Genomic DNA, 19,164 nt, shown 5'->3' on the forward strand with positions numbered 1-19,164 from the left:
CGGTTTGCTCTCTCGGTCCCGGAGCCAGCCAGCAAACCGCGGGGAAGGAGACCTGCTTGCTCGGGGTTCCGGGACCGAGAGAGCAAACCGGGAACGCCGCGGTTTGCTCTCTCGGTCCCGGAGCCAGCCAGCAAACCGCGGGGAAGGAGACCTGCTTGCTCGGGGTTCCGGGACCGAGAGAGCAAACCGGGAACGCCGCGGTTTGCTCTCTCGGTCCCGGAGCCAGCCAGCAAACCGCGGGGAAGGAGACCTGCTTGCTCGGGGTTCCGGGACCGAGAGAGCAAACCGGGAACGCCGCGGTTTGCTCTCTCGGTCCCGGAGCCAGCCAGCAAACCGCGGGGAAGGAGACCTGCTTGCTCGGGGTTCCGGGACCGAGAGAGCAAACCGGGAACGCCGCGGTTTGCTCTCTCGGTCCCGGAGCCAGCCAGCAAACCGCGGGGAAGGAGACCTGCTTGCTCGGGGTTCCGGGACCGAGAGAGCAAACCGGGAACGCCGCGGTTTGCTCTCTCGGTCCCGGAGCCAGCCAGCAAACCGCGGGGAAGGAGACCTGCTTGCTCGGGGTTCCGGGACCGAGAGAGCAAACCGGGAACGCCGCGGTTTGCTCTCTCGGTCCCGGAGCCAGCCAGCAAACCGCGGGGAAGGAGACCTGCTTGCTCGGGGTTCCGGGACCGAGAGAGCAAACCGCGGCGAAGCTGGTTTCCTTTCCCGGTTTGCTCTCTCGGTCCGGAACCCCGAGCAAGCAGGTCTCTTTCCCCGCGGTTTGCTGGCTGGCTCCGGGACCGAGAGAGCAAACCGCGGCGTTCCCGGTTTGCTCTCTCGGTCCCGGAACCCCGAGCAAGCAGGTCTCCTTCCCCGCGGTTTGCTGGCTGGCTCCGGGACCGAGAGAGCAAACCGCGGCGTTCCCGGTTTGCTCTCTCGGTCCCGGAACCCCGAGCAAGCAGGTCTCCTTCCCCGCGGTTTGCTGGCTGGCTCCGGGACCGAGAGAGCAAACCGGGAAAGGAAACCAGCTTGATTACCAGAGGCTTCCTCCTTCCACGGAGGTCAAGAAAAGCGCTGGTGAGTGTCTACATTGCATTACCAGCGCTGGATCACCAGCGCTGGATCCTCTACACCCGAGACAAAACGGGAGTACGGCCAGCGCTGCAAACAGGGAGTTGCAGCGCTGGTGATGCCCTGCAGATGTGGACACTCTCAAAGTTGCAGCGCTGTAACTCCCTCACCAGCGCTGCAACTTTCTGATGTAGACAAGCCCTTAGAAGCTGAAGGTTCCGCTGAGATTACAAAGCCATTATTACCAAAGAAGAAGGGGAATGGGATTTTCCCCTCATTCCTGGCCTGCTGCTTGACACCAAAATGAGAACATGATTGTCTCGGAAGTCCTGCTCATTGGCTATTATTTCCTGTGCTTGCATCTGTTTTTACAGCCGCCCTGATGGAGTTTCACATTGCTGTGAGAATCTGGCATTTAGCAGCCCTCCCCCTCCCGCTGCAATTGAGCCTTGACCTCTGAACATCAGTCAGATTGTACAGAACCTGGTGACAGTGGGATCAAAATTGATGCCACTTTGAGAGACCAGGCACTAACTGTAAGCTGGATGGGGTGGACAATTGTTTCTTGACACCTTTTGTGCTTCAAGCTGCAGCTGCAAATTAGCAGGAATAATAATAACAAAAGAAAACTGTCAGATGCCACAACTTCTGCTGGAACTAAAAGTCAGTGAATGGTTAGAAAGTAAATATTCTGTGCTTTGTGACATCATTATGACAGTAAGAATATTGGGTCTTGTGTCCTGATGGGGTCTCTAAGCACTTTACAAATGTTACACAACCTAGAGGCAAAGGGGCAACTTCTGGCGTGGACTATAGCAGCTGTTTTTTAACATGATTCAGCGGCACTGCAGATGCAGAGAGGCTCTGAGGATGCAGAGAGGTCAGGGAAGTTAACCAAAGTCACACTATCAGAACCTAGAATAGAATCCAGGAGTCCCATCCTTATTCCACTAAATCAGGGTAGGCAACCTCTGGCACGCGTGCCAAAGGCAGCACGTGAGCTGATTTTCAGTGGCACTCACACTGCCCGGCTCCTGGCCACCAGTTCGGGGAGCTCTGCATTTTAATTTAATTTTAAATGACGCGTCTTAAACATTTAAAAAACCTATTTATTTTACATACAACAATAGTTTAGTTATATATTATAGACTTATAGAAAGAGACCTTCTAAAATCATTAACATTTATTACTGGTACGCAAAAGCTTAAATTAGAGTGAAAAAATGAAGACTCAGCACACCACTTCTGAAAGGTTGCCGACCCCTGGACTAAGTTATGCTGCCCCCAATGAGAAATGCATACATTTATCCCAAACTTAAGGACACCCTTGGAAATCAGCCTGAAAATAGAGTCTGTTGCCCATCCATTTGGGAACGTTCATTCAAACTCTAAATTGCCATTTGAGTCTTGTCTACATACAGAAATCACACTGCTTTTAACTAGGCTAATACAGTGGTTAAAGCCGTACAACCCATCTAGTGTGGATATAATATACTGCTGTTTATACCAGTATAGCGTCTTCCAATAAATGCTATTCTAGATATGCACAGTACTGATTTAACTATTTTTGGCCGGGTGGGGAATCACACCCCTAACTGAAATAGTTAAATCAGGACAAAAACTGTGTGTAGATCAGACCTTAGACACAACAGGGATGGGTGCCATATAGAGAACTAGGTAGAACAGAAAAAATAGAATAGAATAGAATAGCGTCTCTTCATGGCTCTTTGTTCTTTGCGACCATTCAGGTGCATGGGGTTTTAGACAACGACAGCTCTACATGTGACTACACCAGTTTTCTTGTGGGAACTAGGGCAATTGTGCTGAGCAACAGCTTTCATTATTCATTATTTTCCTAATAAAAGTTTCAAGCATCCAATCAGGGGGCAAAATCAATATCATGTGTCTAGGAAACCAGTGACTCATTGTAAAGAGCAACTCACTGCCGCAAACCCATTTGCAAACAACCCACTGACAGAAAATTGTTCATTCCAACTACTCAGTGAATTCATATGAATAATTAAGACACTTCCAGGGAAAGGGAAGGACTTGGGAGCAGGACAGAGGATGGGGACGAAAGGCACAACAAATATAATTCACAAAATGTCATTTGATCAGCTGCATTGATAACCCATGGGCCAGAATGAGCCCGGCAAGGCTTCCAGATGTCAGCACAAGCTTTGCAGGGCTGGCAGGTAGAACAATCAGCTTTTGATTTTTTAAACTGATCAAAAATGATGGGGAAGTGATGGAGAGAATCTGTATGTGGCCCTGTCATGCCATTTTTACCATCTCCCTTTTCTGTTTGCACTCCCCTTTTAGCACAAGTGCCTCTAGTACTCATCCAGATCATTTCACGAGGCACCACTAGAGTTCTAAGTGGCTTTCTTCTTCCTCCCTCAGTCAGGTATTTCAAAAGCCCAGTGTCCCAGCTGTCCAGATGACCTCATAACTCCAACCTCACTGGACCCATCACAACACCACCCCTGTGATGCAGCTCAGTCCTTTTTGCAAAAAGCCTCCTAGAGAACATCTAAAGTTTCCCTTTTCCTCTCCTTCCCCCTGAGCCAGCCAGAAGGGAGAAGGGAAACACCCAGCCAGGACTGCCGACTGCCAAAGCACACATCTCACTGCTGCTGCTGCTCATGAGCTGGAACAGCAAGAAATGCCCAGTCAGTCACAAGAGCAATTCCCCGCTGAGGCAAACACTGGGAGGAGTGAGTGGGTTTAGAAACACTGGACCCAGCAACAGGTCAAATCCACCTTTGTCTCTTCTTTATATGCCAAATGTAACATGCTTTCAGTTCTGGTACAGGATGCGCCCCTGCCCCGCCCCCACTTCTTCCTCACAAAAAGGTGGCTGGAGAGGATGGGAGAGCTTGAAAGCACTGCTCACATTAGCTGATCTTTGGTTCTGACATTCTTTGAAGCCAGTTTCTGCCTCCCTAATTCTCTTGACAGCTTGCAGCGATAAACTGAATGTGAGATGCAGACACGCAGGGCGACGGTGACAGGACTGACTTTGGCTTGCTTTGTGAAGGAGACTACCAATGAGAACAGCGGCCAGCGGGTTGGGTTTTTTTGGTTTTGTTGTTTTTGTGGAGACAGCTGCACTTTTCTGCCAGACACTCAGCCGGCCAAGATAGGCTAGCGCTCCCTGTTCACTCAGTGCTGAGCCAAGCAGATAAGTAGCTGGTTCTCACAGTGACGGAAAGGTTTGGCAGGCATGTTCTAGTGAGAATTTGACCAGCACAGAATGGGGATGTAGCTTAGATTGGGCTGCAGGCTGCCAAAATGATCTTCCCAGGCAAGGAATCATTACGGTCCTGATCCAGGAAGGAGGAGAGCACCTTCATTTCTGAACAGTCTCCCAGATCCTAAGAGGCACTTTCAGGTTGAGTTGGTGTGTAAGCTCTGACAAGCCAGCACAGCATGAGTTACTGCTGCAGTTGATTGAACTGCAGGAGGATGTTATCTAAGTGACACCCAAAACCAGACACATCCCTCCATTTCCTTATCTAACTGTGTCATAATTAGCAATGACTCAGGCCAAAAGTAGTTGGTTGCTGTCAACGTGAGAGACAAATTCTGACTGATGATATTCCAGGCCAAGTGGTACTGTAAAAACACACCCTTCTATATTAGAGGGAGCTTTCACAGATTTCCATAGGGACTACACATTTCAGGGTCAGTCTACACTACAAATGATGTCGACCCAAGTTACAGCACCACAGTAATTAAATCATTTTTGCATGTCCACACTACACTCCTTGTGTCGGCGGTGTGCATCCTCACCAGAAGCACTTTCACCAACTGAACTGCCAGTGTGAGGCATTGTGGGACAGCTTCTGAAAGGCAGAAACAGTCGATGTAAGCAAACAGTGTCAACACTGACACTGTGTCAACCTAACTACATCGACCTACCTCATGGAGGTGGTGTTATTCCCCATGCCTTTAAATATGATACAGATCTCACAAAACAAACCATTCTTATGGTACACACATGATACACATGGACCAGAAAAAAAAATACTGAAAATCTTACAAGAAACCCTGTGTGTGCCTCTCCGAGGAAGTTCTGAAACCATAGGGCATTCAGTTCTTGACTCGTGGGGACCGTGTGAGACACTGGTTCGCAAGGGACCTGATTCTGCCAGATACTGAGCTCTTGCTGTGTGATGCTGCCTGCTTTCAAGTCTCACTGGCTTCAGCAACTTGCCAGGAATGGGCTCTGAGCCTTCTGGGAAAAAGGGTTTCAAATTCTGGTTTAGGTGTCCAGTGAAAATAAGTTTACTATAGCCTACTCCAGTGTTTCCCAAACTTGGGACGTCACTTGTGGAGGGAAAGCCCCTGGCGGGCCAGGCTGGTTTGTTTACCTGCCGCGTCCGCAGGTCCAGCTGATCGTGGCTCCCACTGGCCGCAGTTCGCTGCTCCAGGCCAATGGAAACTGCTGGAAGTGGCGTGGGCCGAGGGACATACTGGCTGCCACTTCCAGCAGCTCCCATTGGCCTGGAGCAATGAACCGCGGCCAGTGGGAGCCACAATCGGCCAGACCTGCGGATGCAGCAAGTAAGCAAACCAGACCAGACAGACAGGGGCTTTCCCTGAACATGCGGCATCCCAAGTTTGGGAACCACTGACCTAGTCCCCAGAAGACATTAACCCATGTTGCAAATACCACCCAACACTAGAGACAAGGTGGGTGAGGAGATAATATTTTGTATTGGAAAGGAAAAGCTTTCAGGTTTCACAGAACTCTTCCTCAGGTCTGGGAAAGGTAACCAGAGTGTCCAAGCTAAATAGAAGGTAGGACAGATTGTTAAATATAAGGAGTTGACACATGTTGTAGGAAACCACTTAAACTGAAGTGGGCAATTAACACCTCGGCAGTCATAGGATAAAAGAGGGTCTGAGGCTGCAGAATGTGTTACATATTGTTGCAGTGAGTCATAAGACACAGAGAGAACCTACTTCAACATCGAAAAAAAATCCCACTGACCACATACCCCTAGCTGTCATCTATCATCCCACGCTGGAACCCACCTGGGGCATCATTAAACAATTACAACTCATACTTGATGAAGATCACCTCCTGAAAGAAATCTTTCCTGAATCCCTCTTCTGGCCTTCAATGCCCCAGCCTCACCAAGCTGATCATCAGAAGCAAGCTCCCCACAGACCAGGACACACCAACTCAAAGTGGCACCAGACCCTGCCAGAACAACAGATGCAAAACCTGCAGACATGTCTTCACTGCTATGATGATCAACACCCCCTGTAATACACCTTCAAGATCCATGGGTCCTACACCTGCCTATCACAACATCTGGCACACCTCAACAGTGCTTCAACTGCTCCAACATCAACTATGTGGATGAAACCAGACAATCAGCACGCTCTCAAATGAGCTCACACAGAAATATGTTAAAAGATAAAAACACCCTCTCACCCACGAGTGAACACTTTCCCCAAAGTGATCCCTCCATATCCGATCTCTCAGTCCTTAAAGGAAGCCAGCATAACACCTTCAAAAGACAAGCCTGGGAACTTAAACTGATAACTCTGCTGGACACTAAAAGCTAGGACTTAACAGAGACACTAGTTTTATGGATCATTACAACAATTTGTAACACACCCTGCTGCCTACTACCCACTTCATTTTAAGTCCTCTCCTACAACATGTGAACCCCTTATGCTTAAGTCTGTCCCATCTTGTATTAGGTTGAGCTCCTGGGTTACCTTCCCCAGACCTGAGGAAGAACTCCATGAAGCTCAAAATCTTGTCCCTTCCACCAACAGAAGTTGGTCCCATAACAGATATTACCTCACTCCCTGGTCCCTCATATCCTGGGACCAAAACGGCTACAACAACACTGAACCAGACAATAGAACAGATGTAACCAATGGGCAGAAAAGCCCCATATCTGGTGCGTGGCCCTGCTGTGTTTGCACCCTGCATGCTGTCAGAGTAGAGGCTTGAACTGGGATGGGAACATTGTGGTCCCTGGCTTAGCAGTTACTATTCTACAGCTGAGTCAAAAGGGACCCTCCCTAAGATCATCTAAAATAACAATTAATCTTTTACTGGACATAATAAGAGTTTAAACATTAGGGGCTAGCAGGCACCTGATCTTTGAATTTCTTTTGTCTGCAACATACTTGACACCTATGCCTGGCTCTGTAACTGCAGCTGGACACCAGGCCCTCTTCCCCTGAGCTATCCTGCAATTACTGCTTCCCCAGCTCTTCTATTTGTGTATGTTCCTGCTTGGAGCTTACGCTGTGTTGGGTAAACAGTAACACCCTTCCCTGACGGCAGCTTCCTGCAAACTTCCACTGACCTGTAGAGCTAGACAGCCAGTCTGCGGGACCATGAGAAGGGGCCTTTCCCTCGCCTTGGGGCTACAGCGACAGCTGATAAGTCACTAATATTTTGCAGCTCTTGTCTTTCTTCATGTGTAATGAGTTTTACAGCCCACAGTAAATTCTTGTTGTTTTAAGATCCTCTAGGATGGAAGGGTGTTTTTGTAGGATAGAATCCATGGAGAAATTGCCATGCCTGGCTGTAGGGGAAAATGTCACCCCTTTGACATAAAAGACGGTGCATTTATTCTACAATAGTTTTTCTGTATCAGCTCAGTCTTGGAAGGTGCTGAGTTCATTCCACTCCCATCGATTTCTGTGCGTGCAGCTGCTCGCAAGATGTGGGTGTCTCTGTTATTGTTCTGTGAAGGTACCCACAGTACACATGCCCCAAATCCTCAAATGGTATCAGTGGAGCTACACTGATTTACACCAGCTGGCCGATTGCCTTGGAATATAGACCCTCTTTGAGGACAGAGTGAAGGCAAGTAGCCACTCATCCTTTACTTAAGGAAAGGCATGTCTACATTCAACTTGTTTGTTTTTTACTTGGAGTTAACTGATTGCCAGTTAACTGAGGCCTTGTCTACACTGCCACTTTACAGCACGGCAACTTTCTTGCTCACGGATGTGAAACCTCCCTCCCCTCCAAGCACTGCAAGTTTCAGCTCTGTAAAGTGGCAACGTAGACAGTGCACCAGCTCTCACCCAGCGCTGGTGCCACGAATACACAGCCATGTTAAACATGGCTAGTGAAGACATACCCTTAGGTGGTTAACATGCTTGTAAAGGGAGTGTCCACACCAGTCTTTACAAACATGTTAACCACCTTAGGGTAATTGGCAATCAGTTAGCTCTGGGTAAAAGGGTCTAATGTAGACAAATCTAAACTGCCCCAGCTTAGTTTATCTGTAAAGTGACGTGTCCAGCTTCCAGCTCTATGCAAGGGGAGAGGTCTCTCCCCTCCAGTACAGATGCAGTCTGCTTGCTGTGGGGTTGCGTTTCTTCATAGTCAGAGATTTTCCCCAGAGGAACAGTAGTAAAGGATCAGAACCATAGGCGCCGACTCTGTAGGTGCTCCAGCGCTGGAGCACCCCTGGGGAAAAAATGGTGGGTGCTGAGCACCCTCAGAAGCCTCCCTATCAGCTCCTCACCTTGCCTCCCCCAGCGCCTCCCACTTTCTCCCCGTACCTTCCGCCCACTGCAATCAGCTGTTTCACGGCGTGCAGGAGGCACTGGCGGGAGAAGCGAGGGTGCGGTGCGCTCAGGAGAGGGAGTGGAACAGGGTGGGAAGAGGCAGAGCGGGGCCTTGGGGAAGAGGTAGTGTGGGGGCGGGGCCTGGGTCAGAGCTGTTGGTCAAGCACCTCATGGCACACTGGAAAGTCGGCACCTGTGCTCAGAACTCAGCATAGAAGACAACAAATGGGCACCAAACAGAATGAAGATTTACTCTGTTGCTCACCATGCAATTACTCTTCAGGGCTTGGGGATCTGATTTCCCACCCACCCCATACTAAAGAGAGATGTACAATGAGGACCTTTTATGCACAAAGCATTGTCTCCCTAGCCTCACTCATCCTACCTCCTACTATCAGTACCTGAATTTATGGCTGTAATGCCTTTCCTCTTCAATCCCAGCTGCACTTGCCACTGAAAGCCAGACTTAGATCATGACTCTGTGTTTATAGTCTCTTGCCATAAATCTTATGCCATAAATTCAGTATTCTGGGCCAGATCCTGCCAACATAATCCATACTAGCATCTTCTACCCAGGAGCAGTCCAGTGACTTCAGCATGAGTAAAGATTCCAGGATTGGGCCTTATGACTGTATTGCAGCGTGAGATGAGGCGCGCTGTGATGAAGAGCGGCTCCTGCTTAGACTTCATAAATTGAATGAAGTGCTGTGATAGGAATTCCAGTAATCTGGCTAATGCACAGGGCAGTAATTCTCCAGAAAAACTCTATGTCCCCTATGAAAAACAATCACCCATAAAAAAATCAACACCCTGATTTTTTTTCCCATTTCTAAATATAGTAAGAATAATGATCCTGATTAAGTGCACACTGGGATTAACAGCCTATCCCATCTCAGGTCATCAACTCCTCTCCCAGCCAAGTCACTAATAACCCAGAAATCGCTTTTGCCAACGTATCTATTGCTCAACCGCATAGACATTTTAAAACACCATCTAGATTTCAAATTGTCATTGCAGGGGAATGGATTAATATATTTTGGCTTCCAAGTGAGGCTGCAGCTCATGCTCTGGGATAGTTTAATCCTAGCCACTGGCTAGACATGTACATAAAATGGCAATTCAGGTACAGGCTGCCATTAAAAAGCAATTAGAAATCAGATGTAGTTTTACTGTTGATGCACATATATATGAACTCACTGACTTTTGTTTTTACCATAACTAAATACAAGGACAGGTCATGCCTACAAGTGGGAAAGACTTTCACAACTTGCTCAGGGTGTCCCTGCTTTTAAAGCAGGATGTTCGCTTGTACTGTTTAGCCAGACAGCGACAATGCAGAGGTACAAAGTAGGATTAAAACTCACTGCAGATATTAAGCATAGACACATGCTCCATAACATGACTAAATATAACAGAATGGAACAGATCCACTTTGAAAACCGCACTGGACAAAATGGGACGTGTGCCTTTAAAACTCATTGCTGGAACCTATTGCTGTGCCAAAGCATGGGAGATGAAACTCTCATTAATATGAATACTAGACTTAGGCTCTAGCCACAGAGTTCTGATCTGGCTTCAGATTTCCAGGGTTCAGGCTAGTGGTTTGGTTCAACCCAGTGTAGAGATAAGGGCCAGACAGAAAATTCAGATGTGTGCTTAAAATTTCCAAAATCCAGGATTTTGGTTCTAATTAACAGCCCGTCCATAATATTTTCTCCGGCTCTCCCCTGCTCCATAGCATGTATTTCCTTACACACCAACACAAAGGAAGGAGCAATCACTTCCATCATTGACATAGAACAGAAGCTGAAACGAAAGGGCATCATTTCAAATGAGGGATGTCCTTCTGGCTTGAATTCTTTGCCTCCTATTTTGATCTCACACATTAAATTCACTGTTGCTCAGAAAGTGTGCGGACAGGGCTTTGAAGAGCTTGTGATCAGCTGTTTGTAGTAGCTCCCTGGACGTTAATCCTGCATTATTGGTCTTTGCACAGTGACCCAAGTGCCTTTTGTAAAGCATTGTCCATATACATCTGACCTTTTGGGGTACACACAAAAGTAGCCACATCGGCACATTCTCTGGTTCTGCGTCTAGGCAACCAAGTTGGACAGTACTCCTGGATCACTAGGCTTGCTACTGCCAGTCCAGCAAGTAAAAAATTTGAACTAAGTAAGCTACCAAAAACAAAAACAGAATCCACTTTTCTACAGAACCCTCACCCCTCCTCTCTCACACGCACACACACTTGTATTTTTAAGAGCTGAATTTTCTCTGACAGATTAAAGGAATCCTGGCTGCAGAGGAGAGCTGGTTATTATCTGAAGATTAGTTCCATAGCTCAGTGGTAGCATTTATGTTTTTCAGTGACATTCTTTAAACAAAGAGCAATCACATAAACCAAGGACTGAACAGTGATATTCCCAAATGAATTCACAATCATGGGGTAGAAAACCCAAACCAGGTGAGAAAATACAAGGAAGTTCTGTGTTTTCTTTTGTCACTTGAATTGTGTTTTTGGAAGAAAAGGGAAAGCCCAAATCTCATTCCCTGTACACTCTGAGGGTCATTAATGACCATCACCAAGCACCAGCAGAACTGAGCTTCTGGCTCTGATAAATATGACTAATATGATGACCAGGTTCCCAGCAGTGAAATGATAGACATTCAGGGAACATCTACACAAGAATAAAAGACCCACAGCCTGGCCGCAGCTGGCTCAGGTCAGCTGACTTGGGCTTGCAGGGCTTGGGCTGTGGGGCTAAAAATTGTTGTGTAGATGTTCGGGTTCCAGCTGGAGCCAGAGTCTGGGACTCTGCCCCCTCGTGGGATCCCGGAACTTGAGATCCAACCTGAGCCAAATGTCTACACCGGTGCTTCTCAAAGTCAGACCACTGCTTGTTCAGGGAAAGCCCCTGGCAGTCCAGGCCAGTTTGTTTACCTGCGGCATCCGCAGGTTTGGCCAGTCGTGGCTCCCACTGGCTGCGGTTCGCCGCTCCAGGCCAATGGGGGCTGCAGGAAGCGTTGCAGGCTGAGGGACATGCTGGCCGCTCTTCCTGCAGTCTCCATTGGCCCGGAGCAGGGAACCGCAGCCAGTGGGAGCTGCGATCGGCTGAACCTGTGGATGTGGCAGGTACACAAACTGGCCAAGACCGCCAGGGGCTTTCCCTGAACAAGCGACGGACCGCTTTGAGAAGCACTGGTCTACACAGCAATTTTACAGCCCTGCAGCCTGAGATCTATAAGCCCTAATCAGCTGACCTGGGCCAGACGTGGGTGTTTAATTGCTGTGTAGAGATACCTCTTCCACACCTAAAAATTATCCAACATTGGAACCATCCATGTGATCAGGTGGCATATTGGAAATTGAAGACCGAATTTGGTGCAAGCACAATAATAAATATATTTATATAACATCTATCAGCCAGAAAAATTCAACACATATACACATTTTATATATATGAGAAATACTTCACCCACTATTTAATTGCAGCCACTTCTGGGGTGGAACATGACCACTGTTTAACAGTGCACAGCAACTTTGCTCAGAAGTTGGAGATTTGTTTTAAGTTCATAGAATTATTTCACTTTTCTTTCTGTGCCAGGAAAATAAATCCCCAAGAAGAAACACAATTATACTTGCTTGTCTCAGGGAATTAGTAATGGGCTATGCAGCCTTTTACCCTGGCATCAGCTGTTCAAACCCTGCTCCATAGTAGCTAGATCTGGTCCCAAGAAATGGAGGACAAAATGTGGAAATTTTTATTCAATTTTTTTCATCCTTTCCCCCTAACTTTTCCCACTAGTTAGCTAAAAAATTGAGGGAACAATTTCGCCCATTTTAAACTGAAAACTAAATTTTTTCACAATTTTCCAGCCACCTCCAGCAGCCATCACAAGTTGCCATCACCATCAATGACTACTGCAGTGACCTATGAAACGAGTTGATGACTTTGGTCCCTTACCTACTGGCTAGGTGTCTCAATCACAAAACAGCCACCAGGTTCCTGGATTCTAGGCAATTGAATCAGGAAGTATCTTAGGGTGTTGACGTGGCAGCAACTAGACATGTTCCTGATGAACCCTGGAACATCACACAGTTGATTACCTTTAAAAAAGTAGACCATATTTATGTTGCTTGTTACTGAGACCAGTCCCGGGAAGAAGAGAGAGAGTACTTGTCTTTGATTTGGATACTGCAACAACATTCTGTAGTTTGAGATCAGTACATAGTAAAAAAGAGGGAAAGCACAGAATCAAAGGCAGGAATAATGGTTAATGCCACTTTGGAGAATTCTGGTCCAGGAGACTTGCTGGAATTCCTTAATATCAACCAAAGCCAACATGGATAGGTTAACCGGGCTGTGATGTCCACATCGGGGAACTGTCCAGCAAAACACCTCCTGAAGAAATTCCACAGCCTCAGCACTGAATGTGGCAGGTGGATACAAAGTCAAATAACAACCACACCAAGGATCCTGCTTTCTTTCCTGTTCTATGGAAAACCTCTTTCTGCTGGAGAGTGGGAAAAGGCACCAAACTTCTATAAATAATGTTGCCATCTTGATTTGGTAACTATGCCCAAGGCTATTTAATGTATTTGCATAGGACTATGGGGCACAGGGACAAGTTGTAGACAAACAGCAGTTGTATCTCTTCAAACTAATTAGTGATCTCTTTTGCCTCTCCATAAAAGCATTTCAAGTCTTATGTGCATAAAGAAAAGAAAACAGAACCCTAAGGTATAAAGGTAAACAAATTCTGTGGTTCAGGACAGAAACCAATCACCTGAGCAGCTCAGGAAGGAACATTTTCCCTTTGTATAGTTCATTGACCAACTGAGCACAGTGGGTATTTTTATTGTCATCAGATATTTGGCCACTGCTAAAGGCAGGACACCAGGCTAAAGTGACCCATGAGATAGTCCTTACAGATAATATTCATCCTAAATTTAGCCCCATTTTAGAGTAGTTAAGAATTCATTTGAAGACTGATCCTAATTTCCTCTGGGCAAATTCATTATCCATAAATGTTCACAGAATGCTTTGGCAGAATAACTTTCAGGCTGTGGGATGTTCAAACCCTTCACTTGAGTTAGTCACTATTCATTGTACGTGGTAGTTATTATTTTGTGCTGAAGTAGTCCTTGGAGGCGCCAACCAAGGATAGGGGACCTCATGTTGCTATACAGCGTACATACACTTAACAAAAAGTCCTCGGCCCCAAACAGTTTACAATTCATGTAAAGTGTGGTTGGCAAATAAGTCAGATGATTTAGTTTCTACTATCTGATTGGTTCCTGAAACTTTTTAACAGGACAATAATACAGTGGATAAGCAATATCCTAATTTCAACACAAATTTTTGGATGAATCACCATTTGTAATAAAATTTCATGACTCCCTGATGCTCATCGCAATACTCACAAATAATGAATAGTAAATCCCCATGAATCACAGCAAACCAAACAGCAATTTTTTTTGCTAAAACAGTCACACATTTCATTTTTATTTTTACTATTCAATCAGCTCTAGTCTGATCCATTATGGCAAACATAAAGGAAGCCCTACAGATCTGCAAGGTCGACTAACCCATCCTCTTCCTAGTGCAAAACAGATTCTTCTAGTTTGGTTTTAGATGTCTCTGGCATCAGGGTTTCCACCACTTCCCTATGGTGAGTATTCCACAGTCTTCCAGAGTTGTAACTGGTAGGGCTTTTCCATTCACAGAGAACCTGAAGAGCAGTATGATACAAATAAATGGTTAGGTCAATACAGGAGTGCAATCCTCAGCATAGCTTTCTGTTTATGATGATGATAATATAAACAGCTTTGAACTTTGGACTAAGATAACACCTTCCATCCAACAAAGCACTTTTCAAACATGAAGTGTCACAGTATTCCTGTGAGGTAGGTCAGTATTTTTGCCCTCATTTTGCAGATCCAGAAAACGGAGGTACAGTGACATGCTGAAGATCACATAGCGAGTCTGTAAGAGACAGAATTAGAAACTTGGAGTTCTGATTTTTACATATTGGCTGTAACCTCTAGACTACACTGCTCTCCATGAATAAGTAGTACCGTAACAGGTGTAACTCCTCTTGTACCTAAGGAGGGAATGCAACAGTGTGGGCTCATTAGAAGATCCTACCTAAACAGAAGATTACTATGACAATGTTGCAATGCCAATCATACCAACGAACAATTTTGCAAACCAATACCATTTTGTTCTGTCTCCTGCAGACCACCAGAATCCATTTGTTCAGATTCACCCTCAATATCCCGAAGTGATATTTGTATTGAATACTACCGAAGTGGTTGTCATACCCTGCCGGGTCACCTCACCAGATATCAAACCCAAGCTTCGACAGGTAAGTGGAAATTTCAGATTACCCCAAACTCTTAGAGATCTGGAGAGTCAAAGCCAAGTAAAAACTATAAAAGGAGCTTTTGAAGATGGGTGAACTTTAGAGCAAAGCTGGTGGGACTAGAAGAATGGCAAAGGCCTCCAAAATCCACCTTAATCCTTCTAAATTCTTCACGGTGCTTTATCACTGACCGCCACATGTGGCCTTTGTTAGCGTTAGACTGAGTTCATGCAAATTATTTCCCCCAACTTATTTCTTGATGTTTCTGAATATGTTGGCAAAAACAGAGGACAAGATGCTCATTCTTTTGGAAAATAAAGTATTCTGTGACGAATTTTGCTCTGTCTTTCAGATGGAAAGCTAGCCAGGTACCTGTAGCCTGGTACCTGCTCAGCACTCTTACACCTGTCTGTTCTATTTCACATTTTGCAGCAAAGTGCCAGACTCAGGTATAAATTGGTGCAGCTTCCACTGCCCTCACTAGACTTGTACCTGCTTGTGCCAGGACTGCATTTGTTCCAAAGATCCCAGAGCCAGTTTTTGCCTATCAGAGAGGGTAATGAAAGGATGAAAGCCATAGAGCCTGATTCTCGCCCACTGAACTCCATCAGGGTGTCTTCATAGACTTCAGTAAGTGTTAGCTGAAGCCCATGGAGAGGCAGAGCCAGGAATAGAGCACCGGTCTCCTGGCTCCCAACCTTGTGCTCTAAATACTAGATCATGCTACCTTCTATTTGCATGTTGGACTGAAGATGAAAACTGTCCTGCCATCCCCTGAAGAGACACAGAATGAGAAGTGGCAGTGCCATTTCCTTCATTCTGTCCTTGTTAGTCTGCCTCAGCCTGTTCTGGAGAGTTCTCCTCTTGCCATAGGAAAGGAGCCTGCCAATGCAATCTTCTACCTTTCTACTGGAAGTGCTGACAAGGGGGCCAGTAGCTACCAACTAGGCTGGTGGGTTTGGTGGTGCAAATGCCTGATCTCCAAGAAAAGTGCAGCTAAAATCTTTTTGCTGCATTAACTGCATTTTTTTTACAAGCCAAATATATAAATGTAGGGCCTAATCCTGTGATGTCGTGAGCCCTCCTGGGAGGTGCTGAACATCCTCCCCTCCTCTTCACTGCAGTATGTCTCCCCGTCCCAGGAAGCAACCAGTACCTGAAATGATTGCCTGAGATGCCGCCCCTGCTTCCATTGAAGCCAGTGGCCAAACTCCAACTGACATCACTGGGAACAGCGCTGGGCCTTATTACATTATCCTATCTCTCTTTTTATGGAGATAAAGTGAGGGGAGCAGGACTGAGTGCATCTCCTCCTTCTCCACTTTCAGAACCCCACTCCTTCCCCTGGCTGTAATAATCAGTGCTCGCCCTCATCTTCCTCTCATCCTTAGTGGGGGCACTGAGAAAGTTCCCTCTTATCCCATTAGAGGCCCAAATTTGTCCCTGGAGTATCTCTGCTGACTTCACTGGACTTACCCCAGGGATGAACATGGCCCTAAAAGCTTGGACCAAGCCCTGAAGTCCTTGGGTTTTAAGGTTTATCCCTCTTTTACAAGGTATTATCCTTTCTCCACCTGGTGTTGAATCAGTCTCTCCACCAGCAATTTCTCAGTACAGATGCAAATGTCCTTCATTTTGCTACAAGCTGATGATGCCCGTTTGGTGACTGAGACAAATGAAATCTCAGCACATTTCCCTTGTGAACTGCAAAGTAATCCAACCCAAGAATTTTTCGGCTTTAACAGGCGGATGGGCGTGGGATTGGAATTTATAGCCCAAAGGGAAGGTGATTGTGGGTGAGGGAGACGTCGCAGTCAGAGAGGATGCACCCACTTGTATAGGTGTGTGTGTACTAGGGAGTCTCTCATGCCATCCCAAACTTCCTTATATGGAAACCCCGCTCCTTGTTTTCCCTTGCCTGGGAAATTCCTGCTGCTGTGTGGAGCCACAGTGGCTGCTTCCTGTGCAAAGAGGAAGCTTGGAGGGCAGGGGGAATAAAGTGACCAGACAAATTTAGAACATCCTTTCCCAGAATTAATCTCCGATATGCAATACAGAGGAAAAATACTGAATGGAACCTTCATGTGGGGTCAGCTCCTTTTTTCCTTTTCTTTTTTGTACAAATATATATTTGATGAAGAAATGTAATATGTGTGCACTGCTGTAAGGCGCCTCTTCAATGGCGTTATTTTTTTCTTCTCTTCTTCTAACCATCAGGGATACATAGCCCTCAAACCATGAAATTCAGCTTTCTTACACTTTATTATTCTTGTAGCAAATGTACTTTTTCCATCATAAATTAAGTTCCTTAGATTACCATTATACTTTAAAATGATTGCACTCCCTCTCCTTTAAATATTTATGAGAAAGGGTGCAGTTTGCTAATACTAAACAGATCCCAGCTAACCGCATATCATCTGAGTCACAAGAATCCCAGGGCTGGACTTGCCATTTAAGCTTCTAACGTGTATTTAATGCTGGGTGAAAGAGTTGACAGCTCTGAAAGATCTATTTAGCCACTGAACGGGGATTGCACCAGCAATGGCTTTTTTTTTTTTTTTTTTTTTTTTTTGCCACATACTGCTCTGCCCATGTGCCTTGTTACTGATGTGGAGGAAACCCTCCGAGGGCAATTCCAGCCTCTATAGCCCATCTCAGTCATTGCCCTCTTTGTTGAAACTGCCAAGAAAGGTATCAATTAAGTGCTAGTTTTGAGAGTGCTATTTGTCAGATGGGCACCTGCATACTGAGAAGGCCACTGTGCAATGAATCATCTCTATATATCTAGACTGGATTTGAACAAGATCTGAACCCCCTGACCTCTGTGGAAGTCAAGATCTAATCCAAACTTCAAGTCTTATTTCTAGCCCTATAAAAATCCTGAATCCAGACAGCAAATCTTAAACCACTTTAAGGAAATTCAGATCCAGATCTGAAATCCATAATTCCTAGTGCTCTTGTTCTACAAAGGACAACCTGTCTTATCTCACCTCCACCTCCTAACTGCTACCGTGCAGTAACGACTCATTTGACTTTGTTCCGCTCCGTGGTGAATATGAAAAGTAAGTGAACTAACGTGATGTCAGGCCAATCAGTGTCATAATTTCACCTCCAATATTATGAGTAACAGCTCCCAACGTTCAGAGCTGGAATTCATTCCAAGCAGGATCATTTCTCCCAAACACTATTTAAATTGCACCTGTCAAGTATCAGAGGGGTAGCCGTGTTAGTCTGGATCTGTAAAAGCAGCAAAGAATCCTGTGGCACCTTATAGACTAACAGACATTTTGGAGCATGAGCTTTCATGGGTGCATCTGACGAAGTGGGTATTCACCCACGAAAGCTCATGCTCCAAAACGTCTGTTAGTCTATAAGGTGCCACAGGATTCTTTGCTGCTTAAATTGCACCTGTCATTCACACCACCCCAAATCATTCCTTGTTAGGTACAGAAAATTAAATCAAGTGCAGCCCAGTCATAAGAACAATAGCAGGACTAGTTATGTCATGAGCGATGTTCCCACTTGTTGTGCTGGCTCATGAAAATCCAAAACTTCCTTGGTGAAACTCTCCTCTTGATTTAGTTTTGAAAGACACATTATAAACACTAGCACCTTTCTTTTCTCTGGGGAGTAGGCACACTGTTAGTTATTACGAGGCAACTGCAGGTGCTCTGTGGTCATCCCAAGCCTTTGTTATACTGTCATCTAGAGTTACTTCCTTTCCAGCCACCGCTTCTGAACAGTCTCTGCTCTCAAAGGTGGAGATGGAATTTAGCATTTAATCCAGCAGTTAGAGCTGGAGATTGGGGGTCTAGACTCCCAGTGTCTATTCCTGGTTCTGTCAGAGACTCACAGTGTGATATTGAACAACTCCTTTAGCCATCCTGTGCCTCCATTAGCCCAGCTGTAAAATGGGCATGGATGGGTGAACCTCAGTGAGTGGCAGTCATTCCACACACCCTCACCCCCCTTCACCATTAGCGTTTGATTTCCCATACCTAATTTTTTTTCTACGATTTAAATCCAGAATTTTTCAAGGTTGATTTTTTAAAAATCAGGAGGTTTTTTTAGTTAATGGGGAGTCTGTATTGCATGTTAGCAATAAAATACCATCATCCCCCACCTAAAAATGGCTAATCTGTCTTAAATGGATGCTGTACGGCATACAAAATCTATATACATAGTATAT

The 19,164-nt window shown here is 45.8% G+C and overlaps 1 protein-coding gene across 3 annotated transcripts in view; it reads left to right on the top strand.

Annotated features, from left to right (window-relative positions):
* The window catches only part of LOC115657414 (vascular endothelial growth factor receptor kdr-like), a 176,628-nt gene that overhangs the window by 57,000 nt on the left and 100,464 nt on the right, over nt 1-19,164 (top strand). For all 3 annotated transcript variants that reach the window (XR_004001972.1, XM_030575231.1, XM_030575232.1), the window contains exon 4: nt 14,851-14,978. Coding sequence is in view for 2 of the 3 variants with exons in the window: in XM_030575231.1 (XP_030431091.1) it covers nt 14,851-14,978 (128 nt within the window). In the remaining variant the exon portion in view is untranslated. The remainder of the gene's footprint in view (nt 1-14,850; nt 14,979-19,164) is intronic.

This window comes from Gopherus evgoodei, chromosome 9 (genome assembly GCF_007399415.2).
Source record: "Gopherus evgoodei ecotype Sinaloan lineage chromosome 9, rGopEvg1_v1.p, whole genome shotgun sequence".
NCBI classification, from domain to species: Eukaryota; Metazoa; Chordata; order Testudines; family Testudinidae; genus Gopherus; species Gopherus evgoodei.